This window comes from Nanorana parkeri, unplaced genomic scaffold (assembly GCF_000935625.1).
Source record: "Nanorana parkeri isolate BGI_ZX_2015 unplaced genomic scaffold, ASM93562v1 scaffold3201, whole genome shotgun sequence".
NCBI classification, from domain to species: domain Eukaryota; kingdom Metazoa; phylum Chordata; class Amphibia; order Anura; family Dicroglossidae; genus Nanorana; species Nanorana parkeri.
In genome coordinates, this window is record NW_017309469.1 from 28,504 (window position 1) to 48,239 (window position 19,736).

The following is a 19,736-nucleotide window of genomic DNA, read 5'->3' on the forward strand; positions in this document are numbered from 1 at the left end:
ATCCTCCAAGTAGAACTATGAGGCGAGTGATTTTCACTCAGCCTTATCTGAGCCGACCTGTGACAATGAAACTGTCACGGCTCCCTGCAGGGATCCCCCCTCCCCTGTCCGATCCTCCAGCGCTAACGGGTGGAACAGACGTGGAGGGGGCGGGCACAGCTGGCTCTGCCTCTGGATAGGCAGAGCCAGCTGTCAATCCCACAGCTGGGTGGATCCAGACAGTATTGTCGGGATCCATCCCGGCTGCGGCGTCTCAGTATACCGCGAGCTGTAGCTTGAGGTATACTGGGCTTTGGGTCACGGGAGAATGCTAGTTTGTGTTCTCCCGTTACCCGTAGGAGAACTATGGGGAAAAGCCCTAACCCCATAGTTCTCCTTTAAATCATTCCCGGAATGGTTTAATGACTATTTACGATGGGGCTAAATTAAAAGTCTCTGGTTTTCCAAGCTCTGCTAAGTACTGTTTACAACAGCCAATTAGCCGTTTATGACCGGGCAAAACGACAGGCTGTGTAGATCCTGGGCTAAACAGGATTTATAATACTGCTAGAAGTTTTGCAACCTTTAGCTAATGGAGTTTAATAGAATTTAAGATGGTTTGCTTTGTGTGTGCAGCTGACTGATCGTTTTGCCATGACTTATGAATTTTAAATAAATGAGGGTGTGTTTAGCATTGCTCCCTATTCTCCCAACTCAGTTTGGGGTTTATCTGATCTCATTATTGTCACACTCCCCTGATTCCATGGCTGCCTAATTCGTTCATTTAGATTCAGTCATTCTGATCACAGGAAATCTAATTTCTAATATAATTAACAAGGAGCGGGATTTGGTGAAAATCAGGAGGTATATTTAATATAAAAAATCCCTAAATGATTATACAGGATTAATATAATATCATATTTTACAGTATCTATTATAATAAGCTATCAGTAACACCAATTTAATTTTTGTATCATTGTAGAAGAGTATGTCTTGCCCCAATTTGAGGAGTGGTGATCTGCTGGCTGATGAACTGAGGATAACATTTAAACCATATCCTGCCGAGTGCCCAAATATTGTTAGTATACCGCATACAAAAGTAGAGGCAAATCCTGTATCAGATGATCTACGAAGGTATTTAACCTCTTGTTTATGTTCATCCCATCGCAATATATTTGTACAATTTGTATGCGATATGTGTCATGTCAAAAGACCTTCATTTTTTTAATGTTTGTGTACTTTTTGCTAAATACTAAGCCCACCTAAAATGACGGTTTGAGTTTATGTGGATGCTGCAGGCTAAATCACTCTACTGTTTGGCCAACAATTTTCCGTCTGGCTCCTTTGGACCGAAGGATGCCGGATGAAAGGCTGCCAATAGGGCCACCCACTGAACGAATTTTGACTGATACACCAAGAACCACTGAAATTCACACCATGTATGACCAGCAAGTGTCAAAGAGGGAAGTTACCTTACATGGGAGAGATTTGCTCTTACTTTCTGCTGAAGGGTTCAGGGCTGGGAGTGAAGAGAAAATCTCCCCAAGGGGATTTTATCCTTTACATACTCTACCCTAAATAAAAAGAAAAAAGAGTTTGGACTTTAGATATATTTTAAATTAAAGTTCCAACAATGGTTAGAACACATTTATATATTTGTATTCCACTTTCACTGCCAAATTGGGGTAACACCTATTTTATATTTGTTACATGTCCCCATTTACATAGCATAAGCTTAAAAAATATGTAAAAGATGCTTCTTGCAGTGTAAATAGTTTTTTTCTTGGATTAGGATTTCTTGGCTTCTTAAGGGTTAAAGTTCCTACTTGCGTATCCTTCTTTGTAATGTTAGGAGAGGATATGAGGGGCTAAAAGATTACAAGCCGGGTCTCTGCATTCAAATGTTAATAAAACTAATGAGAGATACACAGTCCTCAAATTTCAGTCCTAAGTCTTTCTATAAGAACAGATCACTGAGAAAACCTGGAATCAGCCATGTTGCTTTCTGCAACAAAACATCTAAAAAGGTTAGAATTTATTTATTTTGTATAATTTTTTGTTATGCTGTGTGAATAGTTACATAGAGTGGTTTTCTCAAATTTGACTGCAAAAGTGGAAATACATTTTAAAGGTAAAATATGGAGACTGCTGTTGCTGATTTCTCTTGAACATACTTGTTGCCTGGCCTCCATGCTGAGCTTCAATACTTTTTGGTTTTTCACAAGTATGCAGTTTAGGAATCCTGAGATTGTTGCTAAGGATTTTCATCAGAACTGGAGATTTTGTTATCTTTTAGGTTAATACAGGACTCCACATTGCCAAGCACGGGTCGTGTAGAGAGACAGTATTCTGATGAGGAGATTCCTCCACTAATAAGTGCTATAGCTCCTGGATACAGGAACGCAGCTAGACGTAAAAAAATGGAAGCTGTGTTACAGGTAAGCTATATCTTATTTCATAATTTGATTGCTTTAAAACCACAAAACACCTTTCTTCTTAGGATGCCGTGTTCACAGTCTGATTTTAGATATGTAACCTCATATATCATTTCTTTGTGCTTGAACAGATGAATAAAGAAAATGACAAAAACCCCAGAGTACACATTTAATATAGAACCTATAACTGACAAGTGTTCTAGCAATGGTAAATTGCAGATTCACACAGTGTAATCATGTTTATACAGTATAGAGGCCTGGCAGTGCAAACTTAAATCTTCTTTTAAGCCTAATTGGACTTTTTTTTAATCAGCTGAGTACATTCCAGGTGCATCAAAATATAAGGTGTTGGCTGCCTCACAGTTTGTTTTCTTTCTAAAGGTGGCCATACACTGTACAACAATCGCAAGACCTAAAGGTGCCCATACACTGCTCGATTCTCGTACGAGAATCGGGCGAAATCCCGCGATCGTACGAGAATCGAGCAGTGTGAACTAAGACGTGCGACCGTAGAGTAGAAATGGTCGCACACCTTCCATACCCTGCACAATTCTCGTACGATCGTGGGGTTTCCCGCGATTCTCGTACGAGAATCGGGCGAAATCCCGCGATCGTACGAGAATCGAGCAGTGTGAACTAAGACGTGCGACCGTAGAGTAGAAATGGTCGCACACCTTCCATACCCTGCACAATTCTCGTACGATCGTGGGGTTTCCCGCGATTCTCGTACGAGAATCGGGCGAAATCCCGCGATCGTACGAGAATCGAGCAGTGTGAACTAAGACGTGCGACCGTAGAGTAGAAATGGTCGCACACCTTCCATACCCTGCACAATTCTCGTACGATCGTGGGGTTTCCCGCGATTCTCGTACGAGAATCGGGCGAAATCCCGCGATCGTACGAGAATCGAGCAGTGTGAACTAAGACGTGCGACCGTAGAGTAGAAATGGTCGCACACCTTCCATACCCTGCACAATTCTCGTACGATCGTGGGGTTTCCCGCGATTCTCGTACGAGTATCGTGCAGTGTATGGGCACCTTTAAGCAGACACAGCCTGAGTAGAAAAGCCTGTCCCTTGCTATCTGGCTGTACAGAAGGACCCTTGCTCTCTGTGTCAAAGCAGAGGCCGGTTGGCAGACGTCTGACACCCCCTGCTAAGTCAGAGCTAAATCTCTGCCATCAGCAAGGAGAATGAGATTTACTGATTGGAGAGCTCTGACTCAGCAAGGGGCACTTCTGAAGAGAGAGCACTGCTTCCAAATAGAGAGCAAGAGTCCTTCTCTGTAGCTGAGGGCAGGGGACAGGCTTTTCTACTCAGGCTGTGGTTGCTTATAAAGAAAGAAAACTGTAAGATGTTGCACATCTTTTGTTTTGATGCACCTGAAATGTATGTAGATCATTTAAAATGAAAGTTCAGTTGAGCCTAAAATCAATGTTTTAGGGAATAGCTTCAGTGAGGTACTATGCATGAATAAAAAGTTTATTTGAAAGGGAAATAACACGCTCAAAATGCACAAATTTGATTGGTGGTGAAATAGTATACTTTGGTTTTTATATGATATATTTTATGTATACTTAGTTTTTTATATTTTATATCATATTTATATATTGTAATGTTTCATGCTATACCTCACTAGCTGGTGACTGACTAAATTATATTGATTAGCATAGTAATTCCTATGCTCCCCAGTGCCATCTAGTGACGGTATTGCCATGCAAATGATATCTGCCCAGCTATATGCTGGGCGGAAAGGTTATAAATCAACCCCCTAGTGTTAAATAAAGGCTTAAATAATTTAGGACATTATTCTCCATTGCATGTTTGGCACAGTTGCCTTATCACTAGATTAAATGTTTTACTGCTACAAATGTGGCCCAGGGGAACCTTAGTCCTGTATTGTAAAAGGTTATTAAAACATTTTATGAATAACCTTGAGGGCCCATTCACACTAGATGCATTGGTGCTGTGCGGGTCGTTTTTTCCAGAGCAGCCGCAATGCAAGACAGGTCACAGATGGACACCATTCACACCACCGCGTTTCAGTGGAAAGTGGTAGTGTGCGTTGAACAAGAGTACAGATCTAGAAAGGATTATTGATTGGTGGTGAAATAGTATACTTTGGTTTTTATATGATATATTTTATGTATACTTAGTTTTTTATATTTTATATCATATTTATATATTGTAATGTTTCATGCTATACCTCACTAGCTGGTGACTGACTAAATTATATTGATTAGCATAGTAATTCCTATGCTCCCCAGTGCCATCTAGTGACGGTATTGCCATGCAAATGATATCTGCCCAGCTATATGCTGGGCGGAAAGGTTATAAATCAACCCCCTAGTGTTAAATAAAGGCTTAAATAATTTAGGACATTATTCTCCATTGCATGTTTGGCACAGTTGCCTTATCACTAGATTAAATGTTTTACTGCTACAAATGTGGCCCAGGGGAACCTTAGTCCTGTATTGTAAAAGGTTATTAAAACATTTTATGAATAACCTTGAGGGCCCATTCACACTAGATGCATTGGTGCTGTGCGGGTCGTTTTTTCCAGAGCAGCCGCAATGCAAGACAGGTCACAGATGGACACCATTCACACCACCGCGTTTCAGTGGAAAGTGGTAGTGTGCGTTGAACAAGAGTACAGATCTAGAAAGGATTGTCACCAGCACACCAAAAGTTTTGAAGCAAAAAGTCCTTTATTGACAAATCGCCATCCAATACAGGACTTTTTGCTTCAAAACTTTTGGTGTGCTGGTGACAATCCTTTCTAGATCTGCATTGTTCACGGGGCCGTCCGTGGTCACTACAAGCACCCACCTGCTTGGCAGGTTTACTACTATTCCGGTAAGGAGTGCAGCTGGTTCTTGACTACATGTGAACAAGAGTACAGCACGCAGTACTTTTTTCAGCACAATGGGATGCGACATGGTATAACCACCTCACACCCCTCTGTGCCTGTACAACTGAATGAAACCTCACTTAATGTGTGCAATTAGTGTAATTTCAATAAAGTTGTAAGACATAAAAGTACACAGTGCCATGTGCCGGGATCGGCACATCAGCACTGTGCCTGGAAGCATACACCAGCCGCTGTGCAATTTAGTACAGCAGCTGGTATGAATGAGCAAATACTTTGATTCATTATTGTAGTTTACTTAATATATAGTAATTCACATTTTAACACTTCCATTTTTTTCTTGTGTTACTGTATTAAATGAAGTTAATTGTAGATTAAAGTGACCCTGTCACCACAAAGTCACAAACAAAACAAAACTGCTTTGTAAAAGAGGCACTATACTTACCTTTTAGGCCCCGTTCACATGTAGCGGCATACCTTTGCAGCGGCCGGGATAGCGCGACTTTCGGGGCGACGTTCCAGCGACAATCCAGCGACGGTAGCGCAACCTTCTTCGTCGGGCTCCATAGAAAAAAAGCAAAATCCGCCGAAAAAAGGGTCCGGTAGAAGCTACTTGTGACGCGCGACATGGAGCTAAGACAACTCCATTGACTATCATTAGCCGGCGACTTCTCGCGATATCGCGGCGGAAATCGAGCGATAAGTCGCTACATGTGAACGGGGCCTTAGGCTGCTCTTGTCATGAAGCACTGTCTTTTCAGTGCTCTCCAGCTATTATACTGGTTGGATGAGTTGAACAGCTGCTTCCCCTGTATGCACACAATGGTTCTTTCCGCCAGCTCATATGTCACTACAAGACATACAAGACGGTGGCAGCAACCATTGCGTGCACACAGGGAGGAGCAGGTATTCAACCCATCCAGCAGATATTTAATGCATCAAACTGGTGGAAGAAATCACTGCATGTAATTATTTATTTGCATATATAATTACATATTGTGCAAGGTTTTAAAAAAAATTAACCCACAGTGTTAAGTTTATTTCACTCAAGCGTATCTCTTTTACATCCGCAGCATGTCTAATTGAAAAGACAATATATTCCCTTCCTATAAATGTGCTCTTCTGTTCCTCAGAGTTTAAATAAGAAATCAGCAGAGCCTAAAGAAATGGAGAAGACACAGACAATCCATCCACAGACCTTCACAGTTGATGTCCAGATCCCCAACAAGCCATTAGTAAGAAGAGCTGATATGCAGGCCTCTGACAGAATATTCACACACTTAACTGAAATGCAGAAATACCCACCCATATACAATGACTTTGCATCAGAGGTATGTATTACTCTTACATGTATTATAAAAATGCAAGGAGCTCACATAATATCTTAACAGGAACCCATCAAAAATGACAGAGGTTGTGTTGTTGTCGTTCCAGTGTCATCAGTAATAATCAGATTTTTGTACTCAATGTAAAATCCTTTTCTTGGGGCCTAATGAGGGATTTATAGTATTATAGCAGTATAACACGACAGTCTAAGAATTCTAAGAATACCTGTGTCCCTGAGGCCTTGTTCACACCAAGCGTGTTCCAGGAGCAGAGCAGTTACAGACCGGATCAAAACTGCGTCCAATGTGTTCCAATGGTATTTTGGGCTCTAGTTCACACCGCAGCATTCAGTTCCAGAGCATGTAAACAAACTGCAGCAAGCACTATTTTACCTGCTCTGTAACTCTGTGTAACGCATGCAAACACATCAAAAACGCATGCAAACGCCCTGGAACGCACTGAAAGCCCATTTTAAACTAAAAATGGGCTTTACCAAAAACGGCCCGGAACGCATCAAAAACGCGGCAAAAAACGTGGCACAACCCACTGCACTGCGTGTGCACCACATGCAGACCATATGGTCTGCATGTGGTGTGAACAAGCCCTCAAAGGACAATAAAGAAAAGTGGGCAAGCCAAGTGCTGAACATACTCTTCCAGTCTCTTCAAACCTCCTTGGGTTTAGTGAAAACATATAGATGAAAGCTCTAACAGGTTACATATACTGAATGATGTGAAACCTTGCGCCACTACTCTAGTCAAGTTAAGCAGCAGCTGAAATCTGTGTGGTCAGATATAAGAGTTTAGAGAAAACTAGGCTCCTCCTCTGTTAAACCTTCAATAACGCTGTATCATGTCAAATTACAAACAATCATGTCTCTGTTAAGTCTGATTATCTAATCATGTTAATTATGTCTAATCATGGCTTTCTACCATCATGCATTGTAATTCTATCAATCATGTTATTTATATATGTATGAAGGACAGAACAGAAATGGAGTGAGATTTTCAGGGAGATATACAATTATGTTGTCATTTTTTACATTTTCTTTTTCTTGGTGGGGGGCCCAAGAAAATGTTTGCCCAGGGTCCCATCAATATTAAAGACGGACCTGCTTACAATGTGTGGTATGGTGTGGAAAATAATGAATCCGCCACATACAAAAATGAGAATCTAACTTACTCTTTTTGTAACCATGGCTACGAAGGCTAGCATCACCTTTTTAATAAAGATGCCTCACCACCCTGGAAGATTTTTAAGCACTTAGCCAACAAGCTTACAAGTGTCTTTCATAAAGCAAAGATAATGAATTGAGAAGGAAAATGAAGCAGCAGGTGCCTTTGTTGAGGGCCTTTTTAGAAATGCCTACTTTGCATGTCCTACAAGGCAAAATCCAGATGTCAGTACCCCGGAGAATGCTGTCTTGTGTGACCACATAGACTGCACATAATTGAGGTGGATTAAGGTCCCCAGCATTAAAAAAGGTCAGGAAACACCAATTTCGTTTATACAGGTTACGCCAGAAATTCCATAATATACCTGCAGATGGCAGTCATTTATCATAGAAAGATCTTGATGTAAGTAAACCTTACATCAAGAACAGTATGTCCTACATAATACAGCAAATGGCATTACCAATCATACTGTATCTATAAGCACTACTGTAGGCTAAGCAATGCAGAAATCTGCCTAATCAAAACCACAGATTTTGTTTAGTCCAGCATATGTATTTCCTATTAAAAGTATTATTAAAAAAATCCAGTTAATGTCAGTTAAAGTCAAAGTGCTGGTTTGGCTAATACAAGCTCATTTGGTTTGCAGCGATCTTCACTTTAGTGAACTAGCCTGGGGGTAATGTACTGCTCCTGTCTCTAGAGGACTGCAGAAACAACTAAGCTGGAGATGGTGTGTATCTCTGGGTGGCTGAATATCATAGAACTGATTTTATATGTATACCAGTCAAGAGCAACCTAGTTAATGATCATAAAATAACAGTCATACAAAGTCCCAAGTTCTTTTATAAAGCAAAGTTTAATACCAGGCATGAACCTTGTATGAAATGACACATTTGAACCTCCTTGATCATAATTTCTCAGCGTATCATAAAGTTGATACATTTAACTATTCCGTTTTTATATCATATAAGCCAGTCCTTTGACATAGACTGCACTTTACAATTGACTGCAAATACTCAGTGCTCTTATTTATTTACTATATTCATTACCCTATAGAGTTCAACTGTTTTACAAATAGTGGCAAAGTAATTCACTTGCGTTACCAAATCTTGTTCATCATCAAGTGAGAGCACCAGGCAAAATACAACGCTGTGTAATAAATATGCTATATGACACTACCTATTGACCTGTGTCTGCTTTTGATGCGTGGGGTAAAATACCACTCCTCCTTGGATATATAGTAGGAAATAAAGGTTGCTTCAGATAAAAGCAAGCATTTACACATAATTCAGTAATCCATCCTGCCCCTGCATCCAGGTAATGCTGTAATTGCACTAATGTACTTCAACTTGGAAGTGGTATTAGTATCATTGTAGGGTAATATGAAGATGAAAGGCTCCTTATAGTCAACCTCTCAAATAATTATGTAAAATGTTAAAACATCAAATTACCAGAATAAAAATGGTGGTAAATGTATATTTTAACTGGGATATGCAGTACATGTAAAAACTATATAATCTTTTTCACATAGGTATATGAGTGGTTGGCTATAAGTAGGCTTACATCTACTTTTTTCCTGTCTCTATGCATTTATGAAGGCATTAGTCTCCACCTCCAACCAAATGTTCATGTACTAATTAGGTTTACTTCCTCATGGTTTGTCATTGTTTTCATGGAGATGAACAGAGAAAACAGAAACACTTCCTTTGGCCCCTTTCAGACAGGTGTCTTCAGTTCCGATCTACAGGGGATCCAAGCACGGATCCCCTGTTAATCAGAATGGATGTCACAGTTGTGACATCCATGCCCTTACTAGTATTTTTCCTCCATGAAAAACATGAAATTACCAGACATGTGTTGGTCTATAGGAATCAGACATGTGTCCATTGAGATTCACTCAGATTACCTCCAATCCAGCACGGTCAGGTCCATCGAAACGGTACTCCATTTGTTTTTCCAGACCTGGTGCACGTCCATTTAGATCTGGCTGCCGTTAGACTAACATCGGTAATCAGGCTTCCAAACAGGTCTGCCTTAAAAACTGACATGACACAACCTGACACAAACTGAATGCCCGTGTGAAAGGGGTCTTTGTCTGCAGCGATAGGTAAACTACATGCACAGAACATCAGCTGTGTGGGCCAGGTTAATGGTGGACAGTTATGAGATGTGTATGTTTATTTCTGAATGTATTGCTACCTCAATCATATTAAATCACATCAAATAAAGCCTAGCTTTGGACATCAGCCTCCATAAGACCAATTTTTATTCCAGATTGATTCTGCTACTGTAAAGAAACTGGATAGAAACTTGTATGTTGGGCAGGAGCTAGAAGAAGTGTATACAGAACTTGTTAAGAACCTTTCCACGAACCACCTGAAGTTTGATCAGGTATGCTGTCTGTTTTTTATTATCTATGTAACCAAGAAAAATATTTTTGTATTAGCTGTCTTCATTTCTGGTCTGTTACCATCCCAGTGTAGACAATATAAAAATGTTGTAGCAAAATTAGTTTAAACTTTATAATGAGGATATTACACAATCTTTATTTTATCACCTTTCCCCCAAAATAAGTAATTTCTGGATGTGTGGCTAGGAGCACTTCTTTAAAAATGGTCATCTCGCTTTAAGGTCGGTTTAGTTTGTTTATTTGAATGGAAATGTCAGATACAGTCAACGCGTTTTAGGGGAATTAGACTCCCAATATACTGTAGAGCCAAATTGTCGTTTTAAATATTAATGCATTTTTAAAATAATCTTAGGTAGAACTGTCCATTACATGTGTATTGTTCTTTTGCATGTTAGTCCTGAGGAAGGGGGAGTTTAATTCCTTCAAAACTCATTCACTGTATCTTTTCCATTTCCATTCAAATAAACAACCTAAACGAACCTTCAAGTGAGATGACCGGTTTGTAAGAGGTGCTCCTAACCACACATCCAGGATCTTCTGAGTGATATCCCCATCGCGACCAGAAAGGCAGCAGCCTTGGACCATAACCAGATTGGACACATACTGTTTTTCACGGGATACCTTCCTCAAGTAGTACATTCGCAATTTTTTCAGATTTACATCAAAACAGATTCCTACTCCTACAGGTCCTGCACTACCGCATATCTATCAGTTTCAAAAGAAGTCATTAGTCCTGCAGCAGTTTACTAGCTAAAATAATGTGAACTCCAGGAAATCTTTTTACTAACCCTTATCGTTTGTGTCTAGGTTAAAAACAAAAAGTTAGACTCACACGAAGCTCCCAGCTGGTTTCTTCTTAGACTGGTCCTTCCAACGCAGTGGACTAAGGTGCTGTAAATCATCACGTCTATACACTTTGCATAGACATGATGACACTGAGGAACATTCCAATGTAGAGGGGGAGACAGGCCAGAAGGAGCGATGTGGCAGCTTGCCATCTTGGAGCTTTGGGTGAGTACAACTTTGTTGTTTTAGCACCTAGACACAATGTTTTTTTTTTATTAGCACCAGTACCAGCGTTATTTTAAAAAATCCTGGAGTTCTTCTTTAAAGTGAATCATAGGCAAAGCACAGGTTCCTTTTTATGTGTATATTATACCACCCCATTGTTACATTCCTGCCTTTATTTTATCTTTAAAGGATTTAGAATTTGAGCCCTATGCAACAAAACTGGATTTCTCTGTGTGTACAGCCTCATCCACATTAACCAAAAAAACTAACCAGCGGGTGATCAACAAGGAGCTAGATTCCTTGGCTGCCATTAATGAGTGTGAAAGGTAAGGTCTATGTAGGGGGAAAATACTTGGGGACATTGTACTCTGCAATGATCTAGGGACACAATAATCTTAACGGTGTAGAGGTTGCATACAGAGAACTTGGCTTGTATGTGCTCAAGAGTTATAAATGAAATGTTTATTATTACAATGAAACATGAGTTAAAACAAGATTAGACCAGGAGCATAGACTCATTTAGCATACTATACATATCCATTAAAGATCAATACATTCAGTGTGTCCAATCCCTAGCTGCTCACGACTGTATTGCTTATTATTACAATGATACACAGTTAATCATGAAATATACTGCTTATAACTGCCCACTCATTTAGCTTTACTTACTTTGCCTGTGGATGACTCTGGAGCTGAGAATCAGATATAAGAGCCCCTCTAGACTGCTGCCCTCTCAACTGCCTGGTTTCATGCTGATAAATGTTCTTTTCCAGTTCCTCTGTGAGTGTAACCATATCACGTAAAAGCCTTGGGTTAGGAAAACTGTAAAGAGAGGAATATTTGGGTTGCCAGTTGCTGACCTGCCTCTACAAATGCTAGGGTGACATGCTTACATCTTTTTCAAAGCTTTCAGGATCCCTAACAAAGAACAAGCCACTTAGTAACTATATCTGGTCTGTATAGTTGTTACAGGTCAGATGATTAGCATGGCACTCAGGCAAGTAGAATTTTCAAAAGAAGGTCTGCAATACCAGCATACTTATATCTATTATACAAGATTTTCTTTAAGAGTATTCTAAACCAGCCTTTCTAAACCAGGGTGCCGCGGCACTCCCCTGTGGTGCCTTCTGGCTTCCTCAGGTGTGCTTCAAAAATGTATGCACAGTGTTATGCATTTTCATGGTGCAGGTGGGTTGGCTGCCAGCACCATGGAAATAAATTACGCTAATCTAGGGAGGGCGGGATGCAATCAGAAGAGGATGGAAGTTCACATCCATCTAGGCCTGATCTGCCTCCTGTCCTCTGCACCTACACTCGTTCAGCCCTGCAATTCCCCCACATTCGAACACACTGCCTGTAATTTGAACTCTACAGAATTTGGCAAGGGGCAGGTAGTGGTATAAAGAGTATAGGAAAGATACAGACAATTGCAACCCCCTTATGTAATTAAAACCGTTTTAATACATTTACTACTGTTTAATATATTTGACCTCTCTTTGTCTGCTTGGTTATCAAGCGTCATGCAACACATGCCTACTGACAAAGAAGCTTCTAGAAATGTTAATTCCTGGCTTGTTTGGTGGAAGTCTATTGTCAACACTGATGACTACATGAAATATGTATCCACACAGGTACAGCCTTTTCATTTTCATTTCATTACCATTTTTGTTCTCTTGTTTTGTTCAATACAGTTTTTATTAATATTTTTTTCTTAAATCAGACAAAAATTAAATTAAATTAAAATGTCACTCGCATCCTTTACATAAAAACAAACTCTGGTGTACATGTTTGACAAGAGGAATAATACATGAAACAGGGCATATTCTGTTGCTGTGCAATAACAATATTGGGAACATGTAAGCTATAGTGTCAAGCCTTAACCACATCACATAAACAGAAGATTGGGGGGGAGTATTGTCTCCATTCCCAGAAAAGCGGGTATTGCCAGTAAAATGACTTTGTCAGGACTAATACCCTTTGGGGCTTTGTTCATATCAATATGATCAAATTATTGCAGAATGATAGCAGTTTCCCATAAGAATCCGAGTTCTTAATTGCAACCAACCCACCCATATTGTATTGTACACCTGGAGAGTTGCCTTTTTGAGTATAGTAATCTCTTCCCTGAGACAAATGTTGTGAACTCGCAATGCCCACTCTGCTACCGGGGGTTGTTTAGTGGCTTTCCAATATCTAGGGATCAGGTTTTATAGTAAATGAGGAATCATTGCCTTTTTCTATTTGGAAGTTGGCATAGATGTATTATGTAATAAGTGTACCCTAGGGTTCATTGGGAAGGTCACCATGGTTATTTGCAATATAAGAGTAAGGATCTGATCCCAATAGGGTTGTATTAGCAAACATGGCCACCAGATGTGAGATAAGGCTCATGGAGATAATCCACACCTCCAATATAGGGATGACGCCTGGTGGTCCCACCTGATCAGGCTCATTGTACCATCAGTTTTAAATTGCCTTTGGAGATGTTAACATTAAAAAAAGATGTTAGGAGGAGAATTTTGGTTTATTGGTCTGCTGGGAGACTAAAGCTGGCCATACACTAGTAGATTTTCATACGAACCTTCAAGATAATTGTTAGTAGGCTTGTTGTATTTATAATACCTCAAGTGACCAAGCAATTACAAATACCTAAAAAGAAATAATTGACAAGTTTACACTTTTAAAAACTTTTAAAGTAGCACTTCCGACCTAGCTAACCAAGAATGAAGGTTCATGGTCAGTTTACAATCCAGACATTTGCAGAATTATGACAGATCAAGCAGATGAACATTCAAACCTTGGTCTGGAAGCGAAAACAAACTGAACGGCTGCAATAATCAATGTAAAAATTGTGAAATATACTGTACATGGGTTTAGTGTGATTCTACTCATAGAAATTCAGTAAATATTGCTGGATAGCAAGAACATGGTTTATTGAAAAGGTGAAAAAATTATTTGCAAAGTTGATTTAGAAAATAAAATTTGATTTGGACTCTAGATGGAATTTTTAAAACCCAGAGCCACCATATTTTTTTCTTCTTGTTTTGAAAAGAGCAGGAAAGGGTAGAAATTAACTTCTGTCAGATTTGAGGTATACTATCATATAGGAAATTAACTGTGGAAGCTGTGTGCAAAAAAGGCAAACAAACAGAGGACAAAGGACTTTTTAAAAAACAAATGGTAAATGTTTCAGGTCACTGCTTAGGCACAATTCACATTTTCAATGTTTCCTTTACAACAAATCTTCACTTTTTTAAATTCACATCTACTTTTAAAGTGCTTTGTTGATGTCTCAATCTCAGACCACTTCCATGTTTTCAAAGTGAGTTATTTTAAATGGCTTATTTCAACTTTTACATTCGTGTTTCAGGACCTGGATTACCTAAAGGTGATTTACCATTTATACAACAGTGATTCTGAAGATGAAGAGCAGGCACACATTGCTTTGATGAAGAAGCAAGAAGAGCAAAAGAGGTTTGAATATTTGGAGAGCTACACTTTACTTCAGATGAATGAATGTCAATGACTGCATATTAGACAATTTCATAGACCCTAATTCAATCTGTAGTTTTATTATAACATAAAATATATATTTATTGAAATTATTTAATCTGTTAACATTTTTAGCACAGAGCAATAATGTAAAGCAAGTCTGTAAAATGTGAGAGAATTATATGTTGCAGTTCATAAAGCCTACACTTAAAGTGACATTAAACCCTCAGATTTTTTTAACATAAACCAATACTGTAATGTGTGCCTTACTGTAATCCATGGTTGTTTCCCTTCTCTTTGCTGCTCTTCCTCTTAAATCCTCATGTCTTCTCATGCTTGAGGAGAACTTCCCTTTTCAGCTCAGGGCCTCTTCCTGTAGTGCTGGCTCAGGTTTCAAGCCTATACAAACTATTACACAGACACCGTGTATCCATTCCTGAGACAAGGCAGTCTGCTGCAAAACAGAAGTTCTGCAGAGCATGAGAACAGATACAGATTTAAAAGGAAGAGCAGCAAAGAGAAGGGAAACAACCATGGATAACAGTAAGGCACACATTACACTATTGTTTTATGTTAAAAAATCTGAGGGTTTAATGTCACTTTAAGTTCTGGTGAAGTTGTGGGCTACAGGTCTAATGCCTTTTAACCACAAAAGTTACTTTTTCCACTGTTCAAGCTCAGAGAAACAGACTGTTAGATGATCAGTTGGGTTTTGCCTTTATCACTTACTAATATGAAAAGTTGACTGGTTAGGCTGATGACACAAATGCAATCATGATGCTGGTGAGAGCGCAACAGTGGCAAGATCACTATAAAGGACACAACAGCATTGAAACACTTACCTGCTTGCATGTGTTGCTCCCTCACCAGATGGATGAGCCAGGCATAGTTCTCATGCCGGCAACCTATGTTCTACACTTTTGTAGCAGCAAGAGAGCGACACCTTGCTGCTGAAGCCAGGGAGGAAGAGACACATGCAAATCAGATAAGTGTTCTTCGTGCATATTCTAGACATCCAGTGGCTGAGGAGTTCTTTCCAAAGACAGACACTAGAGTGACATGAGCCTTACTCTGCAGTAAGCAATTGTACACAGCGATCATATAATCCATTATGATCTACACCAGTGGTTCTCAACCTGTGTAACCTCAGGTTAACCTGTTCAAGTCGCACCGCACTGGAACACACGGCATTGCAGTACTGTGCATTTCAGTGCAGGCGATCGAACTGTGGGTGGGTGACGTCACTCCGGTCCAAGCACCTCTACACGGCATGCAAAGGAGCTGTAAGCAATGCACGTATTGATGGAGCTCCCTCACAGCCATACCCCCAGCCCACCCCACCCCACCTCAGGCTGACGCACGGCACCGGACAGTATATTTTGAATGGCTGCTTGGCACAAGGACTGACAGTGCTGCGCTAGGGGGAGGCTGAGTAGCCTCTCACCTAGCACTGTGGAAGGCATGCGGTGACCCACTCAATACGAGGTGGCGACCCACTTCTGGGTCACAACCCACCAGTTGAGAACCACAGATCTACACAATATGCCATAGGACAGCTAAATGATGTCCCCATCAGAGTAAAGCAGAAATCAGACTATTCCCCTTTGTAACAGTTTAGACATTAGCACTTATTCCCTAACACATAGAAATCAGACTATTGCCCACTATAACAGTGTAGACGTTAGCACTTATTCCCTAACACATAGAAATCGGACTATTGCTCACTACAACAGTTTAGACGTTAGCACATATTCCCTAACTCACATGTGTCAAACTCAAGGCCCAAGTGCCAAATCCAGCCCACCAGGCCATTTTCTAGACTTCTACTTTCAGATCTAGGTATTAAGTTATTACTAAAACCAGTGATAATCGAATGCAGAGGCAATTATGATAAAGATTATATACATTTATATAGTCTTACAGGCCCTTTGAGGATGACCATAATGTTGATGCGGCCCACGATTATATTGAGTTTGACACCCCTGCCCTAACCCATAGAAATCAGACTATTGCCCACTATAACAGTTTAGACGTTAGCACTTAATTCCTAACCCATAGACATCGGACTATTGCCCACTATAACAGTTTAGATGTTAGCACTTAATTCCTAACCCATATAAATCAGACTATTGCCCACTAGAACAGTTTAGACGTTAGCACTTATTCCCTAACACATAGACATCGGACTATTGCCCACTATAACAGTTTAGATGTTAGCACTTAATTCCTAACCCATATAAATCAGACTATTGCCCACTATATCAGTTTAGACGTTAGCACTTAATTCCTAACCCATATAAATCAGACTATTGCCCACTAGAACAGTTTAGACGTTAGCACTTATTCCCTAACACATAGAAATCAGACTATTGCCCACTAGAACAGTTTAGACGTTAACACTTATTCCCTAACCCATGGAAATCAGACTATTGCCCACTATATCAGTTTAAATGTTAGCACTTATTCCCTAACACATAGAAATCAGACTATTGCTCACTATAACAGTTTAGACGTTAGCACTTATTCCCTAACACATAGAAATCAGACTATTGCCCACTATATCAGTTTAGATGTTAGCACTTAATTCCTAACCCATAGAAATCAGACTATTGCCCACTAGAACAGTTTAGAAATTAGCACTTATTCCCTAACACATAAAAATCAGACTATTGCCCACTATAACAGTTTAGACGTTAGCACTTAATTCCTAACCCATAGAAATCAGACTATTGCCCACTATATCAGTTTAGATGTTAGCACTTAATTCCTAACCCATAGAAATCAGACTATTGCACACTAGAACAGTTTAGACATTAGCACTTATTCCCTAACCCATAGAAATCAGACTATTGCCCACTAGAACAGTTTAGAAATTAGCACTTATTCCCTAACACATAAAAATCAGACTATTGCCCACTATAACAGTTTAGACGTTAGCACTTAATTCCTAACCCATAGAAATCAGACTATTGCCCACTATATCAGTTTAGATGTTAGCACTTAATTCCTAACCCATAGAAATCAGACTATTGCCCACTAGAACAGTTTAGACATTAGCACTTATTCCCTAACACATAGAAATCAGACTATTGCCCACTATAACAGTTTAGACGTTAGCACTTATTCCCTAACACATAGAAATCAGACTATTGCCCACTAGAACAGTTTAGACATTAGCACTTATTCCCTATACCATAGAAATCAGACTATTGCCCACTATAACAGCTTAGACGTTGGCTTTTATTCCCTTACCCATTAAAGAAAAATGAAACATTAAAACCAATTGGTTCATAACTCATTTTCAGAATTAGTCTTAATTGTAGTAAGAAGACTGAATTTTTGACCTGTTTAAAATACTAACTAGTCACATTTCATCTTTCAAAGAGAACAAGTGAGGGCTGATTTGTTGCTATCAGTAACAGGTCCTTTTTTGGTCCAGTTTTCTGTATTCCATTGTTAATGTACCAAAGATGCATTATTTTGCATAGTTAGTAGACAGAATGAAGAAATAATTGTAAGAACAAGGCTTGGATAATATATGGCAATAAACTGTTTTTGTTCTACACTGAATTAAACTAAAGTGCTGATTATTGACTACTAGCATTCTGATTTTTAATGCAGAGCCTTTAAAGGTAAATTGATTTATTCCTCTGTAGTAATATTATTTTATACCACTGTGTCTTTGCTAATCAGATGGGAACACTTTATCAGCAGCAGCTTAAAGGTTTTTATTTTTCTTAATACATCCACAGGGTTGTGATTGTACAGAACATTTGTACTTTCTGTTAATTAAAAACCCCTGTGGAACAAGGGAAAGCTTTTACATTGTAGAGCCCTTATTGTTTTGTGTTCCGCATTTCCCTTGCCAAATTAATTTGGCAGATTCCACGGGGGGTTCATAACAGGCTGACTTTATTTTATTCATAGTAAAAGGATTGTGTGCTTGGTGCTAATAATGATCGTTTTAAAATATGTTTGCATAGGCAACGGGAGAGAAAGATTGCAGATCTCAGAGCAGAGAAGCAAAGTTACAGCCCTGGCATGTGGAACGTCAACAGCGTCATGCTTGGGGGTCTCGGATCAGACCCACATGTACAGGGTAATCTTATCTGTCAGATCTTTTACTTTGAGCTACACTGTTAATGCGAAAGAAGTTCTACCTGTAGCTGTCACTAAGGCTTTAAGTTTTTTGTAAAGATTGGCCTGATTGGGTGGAACAGGTTGTATTTTGAAAGGTACCCAGTGTAATAAACAAAATATGTCCGATAACAGCTTTCTGTAATTGTCATATAGCAGGATTCAGACTGGGAAAATGATCCAGTGCCTGGCAATGGACAGATCAGAGGGTGCTTCACTGTCCAATAAGCAATCGTTGAATATGTCTGGGTCCTGCAGTAGTGCTGTAACTGCAGTGGAGGTTCCAAACCTGGCTATGCTGCCTGGCATGTGTTTAAATCACAAGACTGGCAGCAGAGAATTAGACCTTTTTAGAAGACAGTACTTGTATATACTTTTCAGTTGTGTATTTAATGTAGCTTGTTTCCTGGGGTTTAACTATGTATGAGCATCTGAGTCTCAGAAAAAAAAAAGAGTTTGGAGATCAGTTGTGTTTTAATGCTTGAGTAGACAGGGCATGCCTAGAGGAGCAACCTGGATGAATAGCATTGGAATCAACATTGTGAAGTTAACCTGCCTACCACATTCAATTTACACCAATGTTTTGGGGAGCAAGCAAACAAAAGGATTACCTTCTGTTGCTCAAGAGTATGAACCTAAAATGGGTAGTCTACCCCAAACCACCTGACAACTTCATATGTCTCGAGGACTCTGTTGGTGGGATCTCTGAAGTTGGGTTTCTGGGTGGTCATTCAATGTGGTTCTAACTCTCTGTCTTGGATTTTAGTTTATTTTGTATTATGTAGAATGTAACAAGGGTTGCTGGAATGTGGAAAGGTGAGCCTGTACACCCCAAAACTGCCAGATGTACAAAAAAAGTGTTGGGAAGTATGCACAGGAAATGTCACTGTTGGAGTATCCAAT

The 19,736-nt window shown here is 39.6% G+C and overlaps 1 protein-coding gene across 1 annotated transcript in view; it reads left to right on the forward strand.

Annotated features, from left to right (window-relative positions):
• Positions 1–19,736, forward strand: part of CCDC87 (coiled-coil domain containing 87) — a gene marked incomplete at its 3' end in the record, with an annotated part of 48,648 nt that overhangs the window by 15,207 nt on the left and 13,705 nt on the right. The window contains exons 7-14 of the mRNA XM_018574737.1: positions 962–1,113; positions 2,276–2,417; positions 6,416–6,613; positions 10,058–10,174; positions 11,394–11,521; positions 12,721–12,835; positions 14,575–14,678; positions 18,680–18,788. Coding sequence (XP_018430239.1) covers positions 962–1,113; positions 2,276–2,417; positions 6,416–6,613; positions 10,058–10,174; positions 11,394–11,521; positions 12,721–12,835; positions 14,575–14,678; positions 18,680–18,788 — 1,065 coding nt within the window. The remainder of the gene's footprint in view (positions 1–961; positions 1,114–2,275; positions 2,418–6,415; positions 6,614–10,057; positions 10,175–11,393; positions 11,522–12,720; positions 12,836–14,574; positions 14,679–18,679; positions 18,789–19,736) is intronic.